Raw genomic sequence first — 25,149 nt, forward strand, 5'->3', positions numbered from 1 at the left:
TCTTTGACATGTGGGCTGACACTTCAACCTCCTCAAACAGTTTGGGGTGGGTTCCTCCAACTGTTTTCCCGAGTGGTCCGTCCCACAGTACGAGGTCTCCCATAACTCTGATCCTCTGAGGAGCTAGCTGGCCCTCTCTGTAGCTAATGAGAAGCTCGACTTCTTTGGGCCTCTCAAGCTCATCAAGAGGTATGTCTGGGAAGAATGGCTGCAGTTGCTCAGGTGTCACACTTTTGTGGACGTCTGCAATGTTGTCAAGCCCATAGCAAACCAATTGATGTGCTCTCAGTGTGCCCTTGGGGGTGGATACACGGAATTTTGAGGAGATAGCGCTTTGTCTTAAAAACGTTAAGTTATCAGGATAACCACAACATAATACAAAACAAAACTGATGGTTTCACTGTGACTATGACTGCCTCTTTCGAGCAATTCCACGATTGCGAACAAAGTCTCTTACATTTTCTGCTGTTCGTTCATCAAGCACTTTGCCTTCAACCAGCTTGCAGTGCTGGCACTCGGATTCGGTTGCCAGATTTCCTTTGGCAATATGACGCTTCATTCCGCCAACTCCGTGTACAACGAGCATGATATCTTCACCATTGAGATCCAGGCGGCTCGCCGCTCTTTGAGTGATGTAATTTGTGTCAGATGCTAAGTCGATGAGTGTTCCGACTTTCTGTCCGGCGTTAGCTGTGACGACGAGTAACATCATGATCACTGGAAGCTCTTGCATTCCACTCTTTTCAAGTACACTGAATAAACTGCAACGATTGTGTCATTTAATCAAAGTACATTTTTAAATTGGTCTAATTAAGAATCATGGTTTCCGTTTTTGACATGATTATTTCTGTTTGCCCAGAAGCAAAACACCCCCCCCCCCCCGCCTGAAATAACTTAAAAACAATATTTAACCTAAATCGTTATTTTCACTTCAAAGCATGTCACATGACCATGTGACGTACAAAGCAAGATGACTTCAAGATTTGCTGCAGCCGCCATTACACCGCTACCCACTGTCTGTGAGAGTGTCTGACCATACTTGCCAACCCTCCCGATTTTCACGGGAGACTCCCGATTTCACTGCCCTCTCCCGGGGTCATATTTCTCCCGCATTTCTCCCGATTTCTGACAAAATCAGATTTACTCAGGGCTGTTTCCACTCGGACTTTAATACAGCTACACCATTGCTTGGTTTCCATGGTAGTGCGTCTCTTTAGTAGCGCGCACAACTGAAAGTCTGAGAGGGTGAGGCAGATAGTCACAGAAAACTGAACAAGAATCGACGACTCTACCCTCTGCTCACTCCTTTCCTGTAAAATACACGTCCAGCCCACACATATATTCCATCAAGGATGGTGCTACAGGCCGCAAGGCAGTGCACTTACAACTACAATAAGCATGTTAATAAGGATGTCTATCTAAGGATAGAGGGTGTCGTTTTTTCTCATACTGATATTCTGAACAATCCGTGCTGCTGTATTAGCTGTAAAGTGTCTCTACTGTAGGCTATTTTTATTATATGTACAGCACTTTGGCTCGACCAAAAATCTTTTATAAATGTGTTGTATAAATAAAACTTAATTTGATTTAATGTTAATCTAATACAGCTCCGGCGATCCACTAGCACCCCCCCCCCCCCTCCCCCCGGTTTTGAAATGCACCCGATTTCTGGGGTCTCAAGGTTGGCAAGTATGTGTCTGACCCAAAAACTCTTTTAAATAATGTAAGGATTTGAAATGGTTGTTTTTTTTGTTTTAAGCTATGTTTAAATGTTTATCTATTTAGTGTTGTGTCAAGATAAACAACTAATTTACCATATGTCTTTGTATTTGGCTATGTGTTAGCAAAGTCTAACCACGTGTAACAGTTTCTTTTAAGGATGGCTTAACCAGATAATTTTCATACATTTATCATGCAAGTGGCGATTTTTTGTTGTGTCGGTTTGACTAGTGAAAAGTTGAAATAGTCGCAAATGTTATATTGGTTTCACATAAGGTATTTTATATGGGGCTATGGTTTAGCAAGTTTAGCTACGTGTTAGCTAGTTTTTAAGCTAACCAGGTCATTTTCATAAATGTATCATGCATGGGGTGAACTTCTGTTGTGTCAGTTTGACTAGTCGAAAGGTTGAATTTTTGCGAACGTTATTTATTTTTATATATACGTTATATATATACCGGTTGACGAGAAAAGTCAGCCAGTCTGCTCTGGGTGTGGTCTGATGATGTCCCGGACGGGCTGGTGTGCTCCGACACACACACACACGCACGCAGAGCTGGCAGGTGAGGCAAAGTGGGGAGAAGAAAGTAAAGGTCCCTGAAAAGACTTTATGAATTTGGTGACTGAAATGCATATAACTGAGTGGCATGGGCCTTTGGAGTAAAACGAGAGTCTTTAATTCAATTTGTTTATGAACAGGGGCTGGGGCCGTCGGGGGCTAAACAGAGCACATAGTACAACGCTAACTTAATCAGCATCGCATGTCTTCATTAAAAAATGCATTTAAAATGCGTGCTTCGCTCATAAAAAACACTGCAGCATATTAAATACACTAACAGCCAGATCCCAACCAGCGTTAGAGATGTTTATACTTTTGGCGAGCCGTTATTAAAGCTCCGGGACCGCTATAGTTATGTGGTTGAAGGTGTATCTCTGCTCTGCAGCAACCCGCACTCGGACCACGCCGCTCCGGAGAGGGGACTGTAAACAGTGGGTAGGGGGAAACAACCCGAATCTCCTTGTAACACGCTGCCCGTCTTGTTGACCATGCAGGAAAAAGAAAATATGGCCGACCTTCGTTTTATTCTCGGTGTAAAATGTCTATTTTAAGGTTAGTTTGGCCATTAAAATGCGTTTTGAAGAAATATGAGTTATTTCAGATTATGTGTGCAGTGGATGTACATGATCTTTAGTTTGCTAGTTATTACGAAGATTACGTCAGGAAATTGTGTCCATACAACGTTTTCATTGTTACCAAGGTGGTTGCTAGGGACGCTGCTATCGATATTATTTCTGTTATGTTGTGTAACTGTTTAATGGTGTTATCTTTATTGCTACCCCCTTCCCCGTCAATTTATAGTGTTGGTCCACAGCGCAAACGTATTAGTTTAACAAAATCTGCATCTAAAATTGTGGCATAGATACGTTATTTTCCCCTGTGCAATTCTCCAACCCAGTCTCACATCTCACATCTCACATCACATCGTCATAAACAAATACCGGAAACAGGCCTAGGCAAGATCCTCAGCTCGGTGATTTGTATGGTTTAGCCGCAATGCACATTGGGATATGGTGTTTATGCCATGTGAAATCCGAAAACATTTAAAAAAATTAAAATAATACTTTATTCCGAGTGTGCTTGCTTTTCTCTTTGAAAGTCGTCACATAACGGCATTGTAATACACGGTTCGGCTGCATTAAATATTACATATCTGCCGTAGTTCTCTATTTATAGAGTCCAGTGCTTTCTCCCCTCAGCGCAGCTGAAAAGGTACTTTACATTTAAATACTACTTGATTTGATCTATTTACATACCGACATCTTTCTTTGGGCTGTGTGTGTGTATGCAGTAGTCTGAATATCATATGGTTTATAGAGACAATGGTATGTGAGGACATTGTCTTCAAACGCTTTTCAAAGTGTAAGTCATGACTGTAACTCATACGTGCACTGCCTGCATGTGATCTGTATGTTAAGTTGTTCAGTAAGTAATGGTAAATGTAATTTATGACAAGATATAATATACATTATATATTTAACAACAAAAACATTTGTGTGTTAAGCAGAAACGGTGTCATCCACAGTGAGTGAGACTGCTCCTCCCTATGAAGGTAAGGCCAGTTTGGTTGTTGAACTCGGAAAAGGCATTGAAATAAGCTTATAAATAAGATACAAAACAGTGTTAAGACCTAGCCGAGACAGTTTTGACCTTCGAAAATTGATTGATTAGTTCACTTTTTGGGAGTGGTCAATTATTATTACTATAATGCATTTCCAGCCTAGGACTTTTTAAATGTCTAACCCAGGGGTCGGCAACCCGCGGCCCACGGGCCGCATGCGGCCCTTTAAGCCCTCTGCTCTGGCTCCCTTGAGCTGAGACAAAAATAAGAAGGAAATAAAATAAAAGTATTTGTAGGACTATTTATATTTTGTTGCATGGTTGAAAATGTTTCGTATCTTGTATTTTGAGGTGATACTGTGACACATTAATAAAAAACAAAACGGTTTTAAATAGGTCAACTAAAATATGCGTCACATCCTGCTACGGTCCCGCGTGAGCGCCTTTTCCTGCGGGTGAATAGAGAACCGCAGTGACGCGTCGTAAAACCCGGAAATAAGTTAGCATTTTTAGCACTTCCGGTTCCTTCCTCAAAAAGCAATGCATTTTTTCCATAGGGTTATGGAAAATAGCTCGAAATAAGGTCTGTGGTTGACACAAATTTAAGAGATAAATCACGTTTTGTTCTACGACATTAAATACATCAGCAGTGACCCCACTGGGGATCTTTGAAGAGTTTACGTGTCTGAAAAACGATGGTTGTTACCGAGTGGCTGAATAGGACTACAGAAATTGTCGAGGCCGTTGTACGTCATTACGCCGAACACGTAAACACTCCAGCTAAGTTTGTTTTCCTGTGTTCTGCTTGAAAGCAAGTACCTTTAGTATCTGTATATCTATATCTGACCATTAGAATCTGTATTTTTGAAATTGTCGTTTTTAACACCATAGTTTTACAAATTATAGAATAATTAATTACCAGTGTTTTCCAATTTTACTCGGCAGTTCGTTTCGTTAGCTAACGTTAGCTAAAGCTAGCGCTACTAATTAGCTACGCAATGGTTTGTTGCTTTGCTCCGGGTTGCAGCCACAGGTCTTCGCATGAAACGTGCTCGTTCTATCGTTTCCCGGCCAATGTTTTCCAAAGGAGAGTCTGGATTCGTGCTATGAGGTAAGCTGACGTTACATTTTTGTCCATGTCACTGTGAAATGTAAATGATGGGTAGTGACTGTATCGCCGTTTTAGAGATGGCGCTGCTGAAAAGACCGCAACATAAGTAAAGATAATGAATAAATCCTATTAAAACCTGTGTGGCTTATATGATAAGTCTAATTAGTACAAGCAGCATAACGTTTCACCATGTAACTATAGATTGTAGTCAGGGAAATCAGTTTGACATATTGAACTAATAACAAATCACCTCTGGCTGGCAGAGAACTCTCTGCTCCTTAGCTTCTCTTGGACGTAAAATCATGAGTACATTTTACATTTATATTTGATTTAATATTTAATATTCCATCCCTCACATACTTTTGTATATATAATAACTAGGGCCGGGACTCGATTAAAAAAATTAATCTAATTAATTACAGGCTTTGTAATTAATTAATCGCAATTAATCGCATTTTTAATCACATATAAATATTTGACCTGAGAACAGTGAGAAGCAATTCTTTTCACATGGATTTTAGTATACCATTGAATAATGACTGAATACATAAGCTTAAGCAACAAAACATTGTTTATTTTTTTCAATGTGGTCCTTAACAAAGACCAACAGAAAAGTGCAATTTTTGCCATAAAGTGTAGCAATAGCATATTTAGGAATATAGTACATTTCAGAGATTCAGGTGGCCTATAGGTAGGTAGACCTTCTGTAAACTATAACACTTTGTTTTTTAAGTAAAACACAATACTTTCAAGTACATTCAGAACATTGGAAACCCTGACTATTAGAAAACATCTCTCTGTTGCTTCAGAGGCCATAACAGACTTTGTTGATTTACCAACAGTTGATTTAAAAAATCTAATCAATTTCAGTCCAACTCTCTCAATAACCTTGGCCAAAACAATAAACAGTTCAACATAAAGTGCCATTTGCACCAACAACGTAATAAATAGTTCAACATAAAGTGTACCATTTAAAATCAAATAAAAAAGTGCCAGTGATTGACCTCAATCCCTCCTATTCTTCCAATATCCTGATGAAAAATAAAATCTCTCTGTTGCATAGGCCACTGTTTGATCAACGCGAATTGGGTGTGGGTCCTTGTACTCCGAGTCGGGCTAACGTCCACGCTAGCTGCTATATGTTTTGCATTGAGGTGATACTTGAGGCTTGATGTGCTGCGGTGATATGCAAATTCCTTTTTGCATAATTTGCAAACAACCGTGCTCTTATCGATGCTTCCATCCGTCCGTTTTTTAAAACAAAATGTCCCATCCACGGGGCCAACCAAAGCGGTCTCATCAGCTTCTTCGTTCACGTTTGACTATTGTTCACTGTGGTTTGTTGTTGTTTGAAGTCATGAACGTTAGTTGGTGCTCCAGTATAATCGGTACCCCTGAAACTCATCCAGTGAGAAACGTTCCGCGGTGCAAAAATAAGTGCGATTAAAATGCGTTAATTTTTTTAACGCGTTCATTTTTGTGTAATTAATTAATCTTAATTAACGCGTTAAAGTCCCGGCCCTAATAATAACTTATATTTTCTTTTTCTTTTTATGCTGCTGCAACACAAACATTTCCCAAATTGGGATCAATAAAGTAATATATTATCTTAATTAAGAAATATAAATATTATAATTAGTGTAGCAGCTGACACATATTTTCAGTATGGATTAATCTACCATTTATTTCTTTAGTTCAATTTTGGTCTATAAAAATGTCAAAATAGTGAAAATGTTCACGAGACTTCAAAGTGCAAGGTTATATATTTAGGTGTTTTGCTTTAGACTATGTACTGTATGTCTTAATGCTCTTATATGTGACGGTGTGACTTCGATGAAACTAATATTTTATATCTTCCCGACAGACGAGCTGACAGGAAGCCCAATGCCTGTTCCCGCATCTGCAGCTGTCATTTTCTTTTACAAAAGAGAAAAAGGCCTGTTTCATTTGAAGCACAGAATGTAGAAGAGCATTCCTACTGTCTGAGAGGGATAATTGATGGAATGGAGGAAGAAGCTACGTGTCTAATGACTGAGGAGGAAGCAGGTCCATCAACACAGGCGGCTGCTAATGAAGATCCTCAACCACTATCTGAGAATGCCGAGGAGCAAGCAACCACGGTAGAAGAAAAACTTCAATCTCAGCAAAGACACATAATGCAACTAGAGATCCAGCTAGAGGAGTCCAAGGCAAAGCAGAGTTACTGCCGTGACAAGTATTCTGCCTCTCAGCTGAGTGAAAAGGTTCTTCGGATGGAGACAGGATTGCCAGATAGAGACACATTCAGTGCTGTGTGTGAGTATGTTGCTCGTTTTGAGGGTTCCATTACATACCCAGAAGGTTGGTTCCCCAAAGCACTGAGTCTTGAAGACCAAGTTTTCATGACCCTCATGAAACTGCTTCATAATTACACACACCTTCATCTGGCTGCACTCTTTCACTGTGGTGAAAGCACTGTCAGAAATGTGATTGTAACATTTATAGAAGTTCTCCACAAATTACTTTTTAAGGACATAATGAGTACTGTCCCAGCCGGGAGAAAAATAAAACCAGCTTGCCTTCTTCATTTCGGCACATCCAAAACTGCAGAATGATAGTGGATTGTACGGACATCAAAATTGCTATCCCCAAGCAAATGGATATCCAGAAAGAGACCTACTCTGCTTACCGTGGCATGCACTCCTTCAAACTACTGCTCGGGGTAGCACCAAATGCTGTGATCACATACTGCAGCAAACTATACCCAGGATCAACAAGTGACAAAGAGATAGTAGGGGATTCTGGTGTTCTTCAGCATTTCAAACCTGGAGATCCGATATTGGCTGACAAGGGATTCTTAATCCAGAACATTCTTCCTGAAGGAGTCACTGTCAACATTCCCCCATTCCTCTGTCACGGCCAACTGACACGCAGCGAAACACAGGCTACAAAGCTTTTCGCACAAAATAGGATTCACGTCGAGAGAGCAAATGCTCGTTTGAAAGAATTTAAGATCCTAAAGTTCATTCCATCTCACCTGAGGCCCTTCGCAGATAAACTGGTGCAGGTATGTTGCGCACGAGTGAACTTCCAACGTCCTCTCATAAAAGAGGTGGCAGAAAAATAGTGTCTTTTCACATGTAAACACATATGTTTCATACACATCTTTTCAAATCTGTAAGCCCCCCTCCCCCCCTCTCAATCAACTTCCTCTTGACTGACTTTTCTGTTTATTTTATTTTACTATATTTATGTGTTTGCCTGTCCTTGTTTGTCTACCCTCCCTCATACTGTAAAGCGTCTTTGAGTTGTAGAAAAGCGCTATATAAATAAAATGTATTATTATTATACTTTGTTTTACATTTTGAGTTCATCATTACACTCAAACTGTCCTTTCATTGGGTGCATTTTATTTCTTTTATTTAGATTCTGCTGTTTAATCAATCCAGAAACATGTTTCATACTTTGTTTTACATTTTGAGTTCATCATTAAACTCAAACAATGTCTTTAAACTGGGTGCATTGTATTTCTTTTATTTAGGTTCTGTTTAATACACATGTTAATTTGACTCAGATGTGCTGATAATATCTGCAAATATAAATCTTTAAACTGTCTTTTTACCTTTAAAAGTCTGGCCTCTCGGGGTAGGCTCATGTTTGTTTTCTGTCTTTCTCTATCAAAAACGTTACTCCAAAGAATGGTTTGTGATTTGGGATTCAGAGGCAGGCTTGAATCAAGAAACCACAATAGTTTTCTGCATGGACTGCCTTTTTTTATTAAGAAATATTATTTTGTAAATATGTTATTCTCTGTAGTCAGAAACCTAACACTCTAACAACCACAACATTACAAAGGTGAGTAAATGTACATTTAAAAACTATTCACAATTTCTTAAAATTACTATATTTGAAAATGATAGATTTATGATCTTTTTCATCGAACATATGAACGACTCAAACAAGGATCGCAGCAGCTACAAGAAAGATCTTCAAAGGGGAACCATAACATCCTGAAGCTGAGTTTTCTCTAAAAGATTTTTTTTAATTTTAACAGCAGTGCTCTCTGAACTCAGAACAAGTAAATTAATATGCCTTTTTGTTTTTCTGTCTTTTTCAGAAAATAACCACAACAGTGACAACGGTGATTATTCCGGCATTGCCAGCTTTGGAAGCATGTGGGCCTTGAAAAAGTCCTCAAGAGCCAACAGGTTAGGCTGCCAATTGTCATCTCGGGCTATCGGAATGATGACACTGTCTTTCGTAGTCCAGACCACAAAGTAGCAAGTCTCTCTTGCAGTGAGGTGAAGCTGACCTTGCACTTGGTGCCAGTAAGGATGTTCCTCACGCAGGCTGAATGTTTCTCCTTCCTTACTGACACAGAAGCCCTTGATTTGCAATGCTTCACTAATTGTCATTTCCCTGGCTCCGTAGGGACACTTTACCTCCAGCACAGCGGAAGACCCTACCAGACCATCTGGAGATGCCCCCAACACTCCTGATTGGGAGAGCCACAAACCTGACTCATGGACCTGCATCTGGGTTGCAGTGGTGAATGCCCTGACGCCCTCACATTCATTCATTTTCCCCCACTGTACAGACAAAACACCATCAAGGGCCTGTTGTTGCCCTAGGCAATTAAGGGAAGCAGTCACACGCTTTGACCTCAGGACAGCTCCAAAGTTGCTGGCAGTCAACCTTCCTTTCCTGAACAAATGCCAGTTTGGGTTGGTTCGCTGACCAGTGGTAGCCACCTGAATTGCCCTCTGTTGCTCCTCAGACAATGCCATGCTTGCCACAATTGCCTCAGGTCCTTGATGCCCAACAGATTTGAGAATTTCGGGAACAGTAAGTTTTTCCAAGCTGTAGTGTTCCTCTTCTGGCTCAGGGGAGAGAAGCCAAGAAATTCCTGAGAACCTGCCCCCGAGTCTGTCCCTCAGCCAGTCACGATCTTTGGAGGTGGGCTCTCTTGTCAGTAGGTTGAATGAGTTATTGGTTGGAGGATATAGCTCCTCCACTGAATGTGTACGTTTAGCTGCCTTTGGTTTCTTCCACTGACAGGGGGTGTCAGTGCAGCTGAAATCGTGGATGGCAAAGATGGATAATGCAGCCGCATGACTGCATTTCCATTCTCCACGTGGGCATTCACATTTTGTGGAGAGAATTCCCTCTTCTCCTGTAGACACCTGTGGTGGTGGGATTGTTTTATTATTTAAAATATATTTACATTTGTAATGCCTTCCCAATTATCCCTTTAATTGTTTATAGCCTACTGTATGTTTATTTCATGAATATTTCTGTGTTTTTTGGTGTGTAATATTTGTAATATAGATTTCATGTGACACATAAAATGGATTTGTTGATGGGAATTAATGCCACTAATGTGAATAAATTAACTCTAGGTTAATGGTACTCTCGCTATCACTACTCACCGACACTATAAACCTTGTCCCTCATGCTAGCCCTGACAACACCGGTAAGCACACCTTCATCTAGGCTGCACTGTTGTATGTGTCCTGACTTGTAGTGGTTCTCTCCTCTATCTACACTCTTCTTGTCATCTTTGTAAAATGATATCAGACTGGTAATTGACACAGCCATGACTTCTAGTGAAATTCAGTGTGGCTCAAATGAAAAGCTTTGTTAAAATATGCAAGTGCGCGAAAGTCAGTTGAAACGATCTTAAGTTGGTGTGACGTTGAAGTCGTGCGACCCTGCTGCTGTACTTTTTTGTAGTTCGTTTATAGCATAACGTTAGCATTTTGCTTCTGGCGACTAGATTTATTATTCAAAAATGATAAAAGTAGGGTTGACATGTGGATATTATCCGGCTGAACAAAACTTGATCCATCTCTTAAATATGTGTCAACCACAGACCTTATTTCGAGCTATTTTCCAAAATCCTATGGAGAAATTGCATTGCGTTTTAGACGAAGGAACCGGAAGGAGTTTACTTCCGGGTTTAAGGACGCGTCACTGCGGCTCTCTATAACCTGACCCCCGGCTCGATGAGCGAACTATGGATAAATCAAAGAAAAGTACCGGAGGAACACAGGATTTAATTCTGTGTGGACAGAGTTATATGCTTTCACAGCAAACGATGCTGGTTTACCGGTATGTTTGATATGTGGAGAGAAGTTGTCAAAGGTGCTGCAGCCTTTACGTATCGAGGAACAACAAGGGAGAGGAAGACAGCTGACGATCTTCAGTCATAATTCAATGGGGTATGTAATTTATTTCAGAAAACACTTTTTGTTATATTCCATGGAATGCTCTTAACATCCCGATAGCAATGAATATATTAAATGCTTTGACAATAAATACATACAAAAATTCATCTCTGGAAGCCGTAGCGCTGTAAAAAGCACGATCAGTCATCTGAGCCGGCCCGGCTAAAATAACCGGATGGCCTACCTGCCTGTCAGCCTGTCAGCCTTCCATCTGTGCACACATTTATCTCGTGCCCTCATTGTTCATGTGCGTGTTCGTGTGTATTGGAGGAGGGGCTCTGTGAGGAAGTCTGAAGGAAGAGGCATATTTTTTCCGGTTGTGTATTTTCAAATTCTAGCGCACTCGAGCTGGTTTCTCCATTCTTACCTCTTCCCTACCTTTAACTATTTTTAGGGTGCAGCTATATGTTTTATTTATTTCAAAGTGGGCCCATTTTAATCATATTTTTTTTCCTTCAAATGTGCAGAGGACTCCCCAAGTTCTGTGTTTAATTTATTTTAAAGTAGGCCTGTGTATTATTTTTAATTCTCCTTATAGGAGTTCTTTGTTTCTTATTAGAGGTTAACAGTTTTATATAATGTAATAAATAGCCTAATAAATGCAAAAAAACTGTAGTTTTTGTCTGATATAACAATAAATACAACTTTATTAGCTATCAAGCTATGAAATATGTTTTGCGGCTCCAGACAAAAAGATGTTTGGGAAAAAGGAGCAAAATGGCTCTTTTGGTCAAAAAGGTTGCAGACCCCAACCCATCATTCTACCCCTGCTGTCCAAAAAGATAGGAGGTATGAATATATGACCCTTAATTAATTTATTAAAAGACAGTGGCAAAAAAAGGGTAGCACTTCTGTTTGGAACAGTAACCTTTTTTCTGATATAACAAATACAGCACATGTGCAAGACCTTTATAAAGATTTCTCAATAGTCACTTTACTTATTGGATTGCTGTCCTAAAGTTAAGGCCAGAAGGCAGGCAGGAAGAGGATGGCATGTATGTGCTACTCGTATCCAATTTTCAGATAAAAAGCAGATGTTATTACAGTTATTTCCAACTAAAATATGACTGCCTAGTACATTTCACATTTGATTCTACTGATTTTTGTTTTACTTGTATATCTTTCAGGAAAGGATCATGAAAATGCCAGAAGAACAATCAAAATACTGTGGGCCAAGGATGAGGTTGCCGCAGTAATGCGGCATTTTAAGCGTCATATTGCCAAAGGAAATCTGGCAACCAAAACCGAGTGCCAGCACTGCAAACTGGTTGAAGGCAAAGTGCTTGATGAACGAACAGCACAAAATGTCTATCTGTCTGTGTAACTGTTTGTCTGTCTGTAAGCTGTCTCTCTGTCTGTTGATCTGTGTCTCTCCGTCTGTGTAGCTGTCTGTAAGCTGTCTTTCTGTCTGTCGATCTGTATGTCTCTGTCTGTGTAGCTGTTTGTCTGTCTGTAAATTGTCTGTCTGTCGATCTGTATGTCTCTGCCTGTGTTGCTGTTTGACTTTAATGTGTTTAAACAAATGTATTGGTTTGATAAGAGTTAATACTACTTTATTTTATAATTAAAATGACTGCTCCCATAATGCTGTCCTGTCAGGTTGTGTATGTATGTACATTTGGAGGGTTGTGGGAGTGGCCTTATCGTCCCTTTAAAGACCCCATAGTGTTTTTTTGGTCCTTATAAGTCACACTTTTGTCAAAAGACAAATGTCTGTGTATACCACAATATAAGTAGGTGGTGTGTGTAACCGTTCTAAAGGGTGTATCAATTCAATTCAATACCTTTATTTATTCAGGTGAAAACCCATTGAGATCATTGACCTCTTTTTCAATGGTGACCTGCTGCAAGTAGGTTCCAACATGAATACAAACATGACAGAAAAACAAAGAGGACATTATATGGCATATTTACATTGACTACAGTTTGTATAGCTAGTAGCATTTACAGATACCAACAGTTTCCGATTGGATAGCATCTATCCTTGCTTTAAAAACATGTAATAGAACCAAACTGCTCAACTTCCATTCCTTTTGCAGACTGTTCCAAGTTAGCAGAGCTGCGCATCTAAAAGCTGTATTCCCTAAGACAGTCCTAGTAGTTGGCACATTTAATACAACCACAGCATTCGATCTCAGGCAGTAGCCATTTACAATACGCCGTGAGATCAGGGAGCAGATGTAGGATGGAAGTTTCCCTAACATTGCTTTGTAAATAAAAAGATACCAGTGATTGAGCCGCCGTACAGTTAGTGAAAGCAAACCTGCCCTTGCATACAGGGTACAATGATGGGTTAATGCTTTACAGTTTGTCGCAAATCTCAGTGCACTGTGATAGGCGGCATCTAACTTGATCAGGTAATTGGCCGGTGCGTTCATATAAAACAGATCACCATAGTCCAGCACAGGTAAAAAGGTCACAGTGACTAGCCTTTTCCTGGCCTCAAGTGAGAAACAGGACTTGTTTCTGTAGAAGAAGCCTAGCCTAACCCTCAGTTTTTTTAGCAGGTTATTGACATGCAGTTTCAAAGAGAGACAGTCATCAAGCCAGATACCAAGGTATTTGTAACAGGTTACCACTTCAAGTTTTATTCCTTGTGTAGTTACAATATCTAAAACAGGCTCTGGTGTCTTTTTAGCTTTTGAAAAGAGCATTACCTTGGTTTTATCCACATTTAAAAGAAGCTTTAGTTCAGAGAGCTGAGTCTGAACAGTGTTAAAAACAGCCTGTAATTTAACAACCGCCTCCTTAATGGAGGGACCTGCACAGTACATCACGGTATCATCCGCATACAAATGTAAAGTAGCTTCATCCACATTATCACCTAAGCTGTTGATATATATGGAGAATAAAAGTGGACCTAAAACAGAACCTTGTGGTACACCATTAGCAATGTTTAACCACTCAGAAGACAGCCCATCAAAATTAACACATTGGGACCTTTCAGAAAGGTAGTTTACAAACCACCCCACTGCATGGCTGGATATGCCAATACTGAGTAGCCTCTGCTTCAAGATGCGATGATCAACGGTGTCAAACGCTTTGGAAAGGTCAATAAACAGAGCTGCACCACTCTGCTTATTATCTAAAATACTAGTAATGTCATTCACCACTTTCATTGTCCGCAGTGATGGTGCTATGTTTCTTTCTGAAGCCTGACTGATGTTTAGACAGGATATCATTTTTACATAAAAAGTCCTTTACTTGCTCACTCACTAGTCGTTCGAGCACTTTAGCCAGAACTGACAATTTAGAGATTGGCCTATAGTTATTTAAAATAGTTGCCTCCCCTCCTTTCAGTAAAGGCAAGACATAAGCAGACTTCCATACTTTTGGAATTGTATTTGTGCTGAGGGAGAGGTTAAAAAGAGAAGTAAGAGATGGAGCAATAAAATCTGCAGCTATCTTTAAAAAGAAAGATTCTACGTTGTCCGGGCCAGCCGGTTTCCTAGGATCTAACTTGGATAATGCTTCATGAACAACACCAACAGTAAAAGGAGTAAAACTGAAAGGGTTTTCCAGACCACATTGTTCAGAGTCAGGGATTGGAGTGTTCACAGAAGCACAGTCAGTGAAAGAATCAAACAGAGAGCCACAAGACACAAAATGCTTATTAAAGCAATCAGCTATCCAAAGTGAGCTGATTTTTGACCCAACTCCCATAGCTGTAGGACCTCAGGAAAGGGTAGCCCATCTAAACCACCACCGGGCCGGTTTAGTGGAAAAGTCCGTCTATTGCATAAAAAACTGTAGGGGTGTGTGTGTGTGTGTGTGTGTGTGTGTGTGTGTGTGTGTGTGTGTGTGTGTGTGTGTGTGTGTGTGTGTGTGTGTGTGTGTGTGTGTGTGTGTGTGTGTGTGTGTGTGTGTGTGTGTGTGTTTTGCCACCTGTTCAAAAACTATTGCTCCTATAAAAAAATTACCAGACCGTGAGCATCAGGGAACCCCAATGAACTGAAATATGTTGTTTTATGGGGTTTTGGGTTTGAAATGTGGAGATGGGAGCAGTTTGTCTAAAGTGTGCTTCTCCCTGCTCTGAAAAAAGATCCGGAACAATTTAACATGGGAATCAATTGGGAGCTAGCTGGACTTTTTCTCTCTTCATGCCCTCAAGAGGCATTTTGTTTAATAGTTTTTCTTATTTTTATTTTATTTTCCAACCTAGGAGAGGTTTTCCTACGTTTTTCATGAAAAAATATGTCTGAGGAGTGTAGGGTTTGGGAATTATGGCAAGTTTAAAATATTTTTGGGGGAGAATTTCAGGCACTGCTGCACTCTGTTTTGAGATCAAAGCATTCTAGACTTAACGAGCTGCTCCATCCACTCTAATGTTAAAATCTGAAAAAGGCCTCTCTACCAAGCTCCAAACTAAATTCAATATCTCAAAAAGTTTAAAAGATATCAAACATCTGAATAAGAATTGAATAGCTGAAGGTCTTGTGATCATTTGAAAGCTGGAATGAAGTGTCTAGCTGAAAGTATGTGGAATGAGTAGCTTTTGGCGCAAGGTGTAGGAAAACAGGATTTGAAGGCATCTCCCATTGACTTCAATGTTAAAAAAAGAGTTTAAAAAGCTGAATATTTCAATAAGTATAAAATATTTTTTAAAAGTTGAAGGTTTCCCATCCTGAACAGGCGGAATAGTTTAATATTTCAATGGTTTCTGTAGCTGAAAATAAGCTGAAGTTATGGAGTGCCAAAGTATTGGCTGAAATAAGTTTAAGTTTAAGGGGAAGAATAAAGATTTGAAGAACTATAGTGGAACTATAGTGTGAATGCTGTAAACAGCATTCACACTAAATATAGACAATAATACAAAAAAAAAGACAAAAAAAAAATATATATATATATATAGGGAATCCCTTTCCCATGCCATCCCGTCCCTCCCCCTTCCCACCCATCTTTTTGTATTATTATACAGTTTTTTGTCCACCCATTGAGAATATCCAAGTGTTCAAAGTGAAATTGAAGTGAACAAATATCGAGTAGAATTAATGTTGTGTGTTTTATCCTCTGAACGGAACTCATTCCCGGTAAAAACTGGTTGTTGGTTCCGGTGCGCGCCCAATTAGTAACGTGAGAGAGCTCCCTGCAAATGATGCTCTCATCTAGCAGCGATCCAGGGCCAGGCTCTCCGACTCCGGAGACCTTGCTCCACGGCGCTAGCAGTGCTCCCGGTCGTCAGCATGAAGCAGGTGTAGGCCTACCCGCTGATCTGTCTGCACTTGATACACAACCAAAACTGAAGAAGTTCCCCTACACTATTAATCATGGAAAAGCAAGGTGCTTCTCATCGAGGTGGTATGAAGATTTTCCCTGGGTGGAATACAGCGCAAGTAAGGACGCGCTTTTCTGTAAAATGTGCAGACATTTTCCCAGCCCAGGAGCTGAAGGTGCATTTACGAGGGATGGATATGTAGACTGGAAGTACCTGCGTAACTCGTTGGAGAGACATAAAAAAAGCGAGGACTACTGCAAGTCCATGAGCAAGTTTGAATGCTACAGCCTATTGTTGCTGTTACCAAGTGCAATAAAAAGAGTTACCTAACGATTGTAAATAACCCAATTTGTGTTCTGTGAAACTGAAAAGGATATTACATTGTTTTTGTTACTTTCGTTGCAGTTGTATATGTCTTAAATGTAATTTAATTTCTCAGCAACTCTGCAGAATCCTATGGGTGACGTCATGGACACTACGTCCATTTATATATATAGTCTATGGTAGTGCCACACAGCAATCTAAGGGTGCATTTACACCTAATAGTCCGCTCTCTGGTGCGCACCAGACCACAGTTTGTTACATTGATTCATTTTTCAGAAGGTTCGGTTTGCGTTCACACGGGCAAAACTCAAATGGACTATAAACTTTAAACACAAGTCATGTGCTCGGAAATGCTGTTCAACCATTGGTCAGACATTAAGGGGGTAAAAACGCAAATCCCGGCAATTTCTAGCGGAGCCTCCGCCATGGAGCATCGGCACTTTCGGCAGGTTATTCTCATGCTGCTGTTAATCTGGAGATCAACAGACACTAGCGACCCGAGCATATGATTATATAATCAGACAACGTCCGTTAAAAAACATTATTACATGGCTTTGTTGAATACTCGATTCTGATTGGTAAATTCAGAACACGTGACACGTTGTTAATCCAGAACAGACTGGAACAGACAGACCAAGGATTTATCAAGGATTTATTGACCGTTGTTAAGGACGCTCACATCTGCACAAAGAAGTCAGTTCGATTTAACTGTAACAGTTTGGCTGAAAAGCAATGCTGCACCGCTGCACATTATCCATGAGAGACATTCTGCAGTAAGGAGGGGCGTTTCACTGACGACAGGTGTTCTTACTTTTATGTAGCTGACGGAAAAATTTTACTTTACACGACACTGTTCAACACTTAATTCTGCTTTATTCTTTAACTAAACAACCGCGGATGTCTTGAAAGACTCTTTCGCTAAAGATTTTTGAAGATATCCGCGTTCTTGTGACACGTAAATACTGCGCTTCCTATATTTTGGTGCGGACTGCGTTCACACCAGCAATGAACCGCTCCAGGTTCTCACAGAAGGGTTTGTTCATATATCATTCATAGCCTGAATTATATAACATCTTATACCTAAAAACATGGCGAAGATTGATATTTTAGGGCTGTTGACAGTATTTTCTGATTTATGGAGTGATAAAAAGATATCCAAAATCCCATCTGTAAAAACTTTAGATTCTAGTAGGAGTACAATATGAAACAAGAATTTTTAACCTGGCTTTATCGAATGTTTAGATTTGTGTTCCTGAAATGTATAAAAATATGTGCATATTTAATGTGTTATGGCTCATTTGCATATTTAAACATGCTATTTCAGAGAACCTGTAATACAAAAAACAATTATCTTAATGAAAGTAATTAAATGGAAACATTTATAGCTGATATCTTTAAGTTAAAAAAATTACCCTATTCACCTGTAGTGTCTTGCCTTAAAGGAGTATATTTGTGTTATGGAAAATATTTGAGCTAAAAAACTGAGACCATATTTTGTGCTGGTTAATAACTACAGTTGTGTTGAATTAAGGAAAGATGGTCATTGATATTTCAGTGTTATATTGAACCATTTTATTCTGAAGTTCTCAGCTAAAAGGTGAGATCCTACTGCCGGTGTTCCAGTTTAACTATTTTTTTAGATCAACTGGTTTATGATCAAATGTGTCGGGGGGGTGGCCTTCGACTGAAATACACATTTCGATCGCTTCTTCTGTCGTTTACATTTATCTTTTGGTATATTTGGCTCGGTAGGAAGACTTTGATGCACATTCAGTACCAGTGTGTGAGGTTGAGGTTATGATGGCGATATCCGGACGCGTACAGCGAGGACTTTATTGTTTTCAAACAGCGTAGTAAAGGTCAGTCATCAGATATGTCTTTAGAGAAAAAGAGAACATTATTTCACTGTAAAATGCAACGCAAGTGAAATTCTCATGACACTTTTGACTCAGTGAACAATTTTGAATAGGACTACAAGTATGAGGGGCCGCTATGGACATTATTCAGAAATACCGTTCACATACACATGTGAAACACTCTCACACACACAACTAAAACCAACATAATTTACAAACATATGTAAAAATCTCTCATATACACATATGAAACGCTCTCACACACACATGAAATCCAAACTTATTCACATATACAGTACATGTCAAACGCACTCATATACACATGTGATACGCGCACACACACACACACACACACACACACACACACACACACACACACACACACACACACACACACACACACACACACACACACACACACACACACACACACACACACACACACACACACACACACACACACACACACACACACACACACACACGAAACGCTCTCCCACAAATATGGGATAGTGTGTTTTATATGTGTGTGTGTGAGAGCGTTTCAGGTGTGTGTGTGAGTGCGTATCACATGTGTATATGACTGCGTTTGACATGTATATGTGAATGACTTTGGATTTCATGTGTGTGCGAGCGTTTCATATGTGTATATGAGAAAGTTCTAATTATAGTTTAATAATACTCTAGCACATGACATGTACATAAGCTAATTATTTCCCAGAGGCTGCGCCCAAGCAGAGATTTTAAACAAGGCAAATCCACCCCCCCCCCCCCCCCCCTCCCCCCTATTTTCAAATCGACAGTGACAGCACAGTCACTGCTAACCTGCTAACCATTCAGTGTTCTGTAGCCGGTCAATGTCTTCCCCATCGCCCATGTCGTCGCCATCATCCTCGCCACTTGATGTCCCAGACGGCTCAAATCTGTAGGGTTCAATGATGTCCTGCGCTTCCTCATCGTCACTTCCATCTTCTGTGCCACTTTCTTCATCTATCCTGTCCAAAAAGCTGTCAAAATCAATCATTTCTCTCGCACTTGTATCACTTTCCAAAGTCTCCGCCATGTTTACAATCACAACTGGGCCCATCTTGTGACGTCACAGCCACTATCGTCTGCAATTTCCGGTTGGCTCAGACGGCCGTTATTATTAAAATTAATAATTAATAAATAAATAAATAATCAAAAATTATTTTAGCCATGAACAGGCAAAACGATATGTAAGGAACGAAACTGCCATTTGATTTTGGCGCAAAAACATGCACTTCACGGGCACTTTAAGTTCCATTAAGAAGTGGGAGTTGCCTTGATTGAGGACCCGCCATAGTTCATCCATTAGCTAAGACAACGAGAGAGAAAATATATAGGAGAAACTTTCAAATCTACCTTCCAAGGGTTAGTAATTCGTCTCATAATTTAATTTCCAAAAAAAGATTCATATGGGTATAATGTGATTGAAATGGTCACTTAAAAAAAATATTACAGTGCACATAGAAATACGTATGTCTGATGCACACACTATTTTTAAATACGTATTGTGGACCAATACTACGAACAAAATAATGTTGTGTGTATCAGAAGCACATTTGTGAAATTTGTTATTTTTAAATAAGTGGAGGGTTTTTATATATCTATTCAGAATAAATATGTGTATTCAATCAGCATATTTTAGTCATTTATTTATGAATAATGAGACAGATCTGATTTAATTGTCATACCATTTCTCATTTCAAATTTGGTCTAACGTTAACCGAATTAGGAAGCATAGTTGTACATAAAACGAAAACATTTGCTTCCATGATCCAGTTCTCCAAAGCAAGGATAAGCTTTACGAATCTTGGAAGGCCTGTCCTGCTCCTTTGTAACATCAGAGTCAATGAAGGCCCTTCTCGCTTGGATTTCGAGGTCCAGGAGCTGAGCAACATCCATCTTGTTTGATCTTTCTGTACTTACCACATAACTGTTCAGCCTCCAGGGCGCTGCATCGAGATGGTGGTGATCTCTCCAAGATCAAGGTTGATGCGATGGATTCATCAGTCTCATCAGTGGACGTCTCATGGCTGCTCTGAAAGCTTAAACTCCTAGGCCTCTTTCTTGAAGGAGTTGAACCCTGCTTCTTTTTGGGGGTTGTCACATTCTGGATCCTTTTCAAAAGCTGCTTTTTCACAGTTTCCTTACAAGACACACACACAACAGGTTGTGTTATAACTCACATTAAACAAACTTGTATCAAACTAAATACACCACACAAGCAGTTGCACAGAGCTCTTATGGAACTGGATAAAACACATCACTCCCAGTTTGATAGGCAAATGATTACAGTGCTTTGTCTGAACCATGAGTTGAAAACTTGAATAGTGACATACCCACTCAGCTCTACTGGTTTGAGATCTGTCCCGAAGCATCGGGTAGCAGAGTCCTGCATCGGGTCGGGTATCCGCGGGTACCCGACGGGTGACCCGCAAAAAAGGTGATTTGCGGGTGGTATTTTTTCAAACGCTTTTTTCCGGGTTCGGTTCTGGGTAAAACAAAGATGATGCGGGTCGGGTTGCGGGTGTTGCATAATAAATATATTTAAATTATAATAATTTAGTTTAATGTTTCAATCCTCAGACCTCTCCCCCGCGGGACCGAGCATAATCATAACCTCTGCAGCGCATCTATCTGCTGCTGAGCGCGCCACATTCGAAATGGCTGAGGTGAAGCTCTCTAGCTGAGAATACAGCATTTTCAATAACTCTTCCTCAAGAGCGAAATCCAACGTCTGGGAGGCTTTTGGTGTCGTCCTAGATGGAGAAAATAACCAACATCCCAGGCTTTTTGAGCCAAATATGCAACTGCGTGTGTTAATAATTGCACGTTTTCACTGCTTATATATATGCGGGTTCGGGTCGGGTTGCGGATCTTGTGCCGGCGGGTCGGGTCGGGTTGCGGAACTAATTGGCAATATGTGCGGGTAGCGGGGCGGGTTCGGTATTGCACGCCGCGGGTGCGGGGCGGGAGCGGGTCTTGAAAATCAGACCCGTGCAGGACTCTGTCGGGTAGTACTCGATTAGACGCTTCGCCATTACAGTGAGTTCACGGCTGCTCTTTTAATGGAAATCATGCTTGTGACTGTATTCCTGATCAATCGACAGCGAAGATCTTTGGAAAGGACGTAGTCTCCTTCTTCTCCAGCACGGTGCTTTTCAGAAAAGGTGCTTTGTGATTGCTCCAATTCTGCGTCTGTGTATAAGACATACAGTGGACTAGGAAGCTGTACGGTTCTGCTGGCACCATGTTGGGGTTGTGGGCTTTGAGAGGGGAAGGAGGGTGGAGAAAAGACAGGGGATAGAGAGGGGTTGGCAGGAGGGAAACAAGGAAGGTTGGGGGGTGGGAATAGGGCTGAAATCACAAGTCCCATGAGAGGTACTCGGTCTACACAGGCCTCTCTCCTGGCCCTGTATAAAAGATGCATATATATATATATATATATAAATAATGGTATTTACAATGAAAAGAGCACTACACTGTGACAAAAAAAAAATCAACACAACCAAAAAACTCCACTTCTTCAAATAGCTGCATGATGACTAGGAAAGGCTTACTTGGTAACAGGTTTAAAGTCCCTCAAATGTGAGAATCTGGAATTACCTCATTATCATCATGAGTGAGTCTCCAAATGGTTCTTCTTCTTCTGAAGTGCTCAGGCCCGGGAACGAGATCACGCAAGTCCTCCATAGATAGGCTGGGCAGCATGTCTCTGCTTATATTAGCAGCTGAAAACAGATTTAACCACACAGTTAATAATAAGGTAAAAAGCAACTAATAACATATTTATCTAAATACATAAAATGAAAGAGTAATGTACATTTCTGGCTGGCTTCACAAGATTTTATTTAACATTAAAACATGAATTGCACTTACTTACAATTTAAATTAAAAAAAATTGCTGTTACAATAGCCCGCACTATCATTCAACAACGCATCGTGAAATGCTGTCTACAACAAAAAAGGGCGCCAAAGATGGCTATGCTAAATACTTTACTGTCAGTTGTGGAAGGCTCATTTGCTTCTTGACATTATTTCTGGCAATAATACAGTATAAATTAAAATGTTAACCACGATTTGTCATTTGTGCAGTTATTAACAGCTTACAGTAGATATTAGCTATGTTAACACTAGATATGTAGCCAGCTAGATTGCTAACTTTGCATGCTAACTTGTTGTCCAACCGATTCAAATAATGTAAAGCTTGCTGGAGAGGTGCAGCATAAAATACACAATTACATTACCTTTTAATGCTGCAGTTGCTATAGCATCCATGTCCGGATATGTGATATTGTTAAATATGTTCTTTATTCTCGCGTCCAGGAGAGAAGCTTTAAAATGAGACTAAATGGAGTCTCTGAAAAGATTCAAATGGGATACTTTAATTAAAAAAGGCGCGGTAGTGTTAGAGACAGAATATTGTTCCGGCAGAAAACAGCTGTGATCTGGTTCTCCTGAGCAAGAAGAAGACCGCGGATCTCTCCTCCGGCGCTGCTATATACAGGACTGTCTCAGAAAATTAGAATATTGTGATAAAGTTCTTTATTTTCTGTAATGCAATTAAAAAAACAAAAATGTCATACATTCTGGATTCATTACAAATCAACTGAAATATTGCAAGCCTTTTATTATTTTAATATTGCTGATTATGGCATACAGCTTAAGAAAACTCAAAAATCCTATCTCAAAAAATTAGAATAGTTCCTCAGACCAAGTAAAAAAAAATAGATTTATAACAGCAAAACACAATCAAACATTTGAAAATGTCCATTAATGCACTCAGTACTTGGTAGGGAATCCTTTTGCACGGATTACTGCATCAATGCGGCGTGGCATGGAGGCAATCAGCCTGTGGCATTGCTGAGGTGTTATGGATGCCCAGGATGCTTCAATAGCGGCCTTTAGCTCATTAGCATTGTTGGGTCTGGTGTCTTTCAGCTTCTTCTTCACAATACCCCACATATTCTCTATGGGGTTCAGGTCAGGGGAATTTGCAGGCCAATCGAGGACAGTAATGCCATGGTCAGTACACCAGTTACTGGTGGTTTTGGCACTGTGGGCAGGTGCCAGATCATGCTGGAAAATGAATTCCTCATCTCCATAGAGCTTTTCAGCAGACGGAAGCATGTAGTGCTCTAAAATCTCTTGGTACACAGCTGCATTTACTCTGGGCTTGATGAAACACAGTGGACCAACACCAGCAGCTGACATGGCTCCCCAAACCATCGCTGACTGTGGGAACTTCACACTGGATTTCAAGCAACTTGGATTTTGCTCCTCTCCAGCCTTTCTCCAGACTCTGGCGCCTTGACTTCCAAATGAAATACAAAACTTGCTTTCGTCTGAAAAGAGGACTTTGGACCACTGTGCAACTGTCCAGTGCTTCTTTTCCTTAGCCCAAGTCAGACGCCTCTTCCGTTGTCTTGAGTTCAGAAGTGGCTTGACCATGGGAATACGGCTATTGTAGCCCATTTCCCGCACACGTCTGTGAACAGTGACTTTTGATACCTGGACTCCAGCTTCAGTCCACTGTCTTTGAAGCTCCCCCAAATTCTGGAAGCGACTCTTCTTCACAATGCTGTTAAGGCTGCGGTCATCTCTCTTGGTTGTGCAGCGTTTCCTGCCACATTTCCCCCTTCCAACAGACTTTTTGTGGATGTGCTTTGAAACTGCACTCTGTGAACAGCTTGCTCTTTGAGAAATTTCTTTTTGTGTCTTACCCTCCTGATGGAGGGTGTCAATGACGGTCCTCTGGACAGCAGTCAGATCAGCAGTCTTCCCCATACTTGTGATTTAGTTTACTGAACCAAGCTGAGTGTTTTTCAAGGCTCAGGAAACCCTTGCAGGTGTTTCGAGTTAATTAGACGATTCAAGTGATTCGTTGAACACCCTACTAGTATACTTTTTCATGATATTCTAATATTTAGAGATAGGATATTTGAGTTTTCTTAAGCTGTATGCCATAATCAGCAATATTAAAACAATAAAAGGCTTGCAATATTTCAGTTGATTTGTAATGAATCCAGAATGTATGACTTTTTTTTTTTTTTTTTTTAAATTGCATTACAGAAAATAAAGAACTTTATCACAATATTCTAATTTTCTGAGACAGTCCTGTATATCCTCTGCTGGCTCCTCCCCGCCAGCCGGCTCACCTCGTCTCCAATGTCCGTTATTGCATTTAAACAGAGGATAGGTTATTTTCACATTCAATATATGCTTAACACGCCGTTTCTCCTCATATTCTCTTTCATCACTTTTCATTTAACACATTCTAAACGCTGTAATCAATACTCTAAACAATACTTCTCGGCTCGTTTGGTTTCCGGTCATTCCGGATGTTGTCACATGCTACTCTCGTCTGTAAACAATAATGTATTCAAATAAACTGTACTTTCATTTAATATTCAACATGGTAGTATCTCGACATCTATCGTTGTAGTGTTAAATCAGTAGGTTTCGGTTTTCACCACACCACGTCATTTCGCTTCTCAATTCACCTCTTTAGGAAATCGTATATTAGCCACATGCTACCCGTAGATGAAGGATTTTCAGAATAAAAGCTTAACTGC

The 25,149-nt window shown here is 40.2% G+C and overlaps 1 protein-coding gene across 4 annotated transcripts; it reads right to left on the reverse strand.

Annotated features, from left to right (window-relative positions):
* Positions 1-9,897: 9,897 nt before the first annotated feature.
* On the reverse strand, positions 9,898-23,069 carry LOC307013002 (uncharacterized protein; the record flags this gene model as incomplete). Of its 4 annotated transcripts, none has more annotated exons than XM_079640229.1 (5): positions 22,822-23,069; positions 22,181-22,305; positions 20,501-20,720; positions 19,384-19,540; positions 9,898-10,111 (listed from the first exon to the last, which is right to left on the reverse strand). In XM_079640229.1, the coding sequence occupies exons 1-5, from the start codon at positions 22,850-22,852 to the stop codon at positions 9,898-9,900; spliced, it is 747 nt and encodes a 248-aa protein (XP_079496355.1). In that variant the 5' UTR covers positions 22,853-23,069. The 4 variants fall into 4 exon arrangements, 2 of the variants coding, with proteins under 2 accessions (XP_079496355.1, XP_079496356.1); XR_013800800.1 differs by adding an exon at positions 20,914-21,840 and having other exon boundaries at positions 9,974-10,111; positions 19,384-19,545; positions 22,181-23,065; XM_079640230.1 differs by lacking the exons at positions 22,181-22,305; positions 22,822-23,069 and adding an exon at positions 20,914-22,092.
* Positions 23,070-25,149: the final 2,080 nt, after the last annotated feature.

Source organism: Notothenia rossii (assembly GCF_949606895.1).
Source record: "Notothenia rossii genome assembly, chromosome: 7".
Lineage (NCBI taxonomy): Eukaryota > Metazoa > Chordata > Actinopteri > Perciformes > Nototheniidae > Notothenia > Notothenia rossii.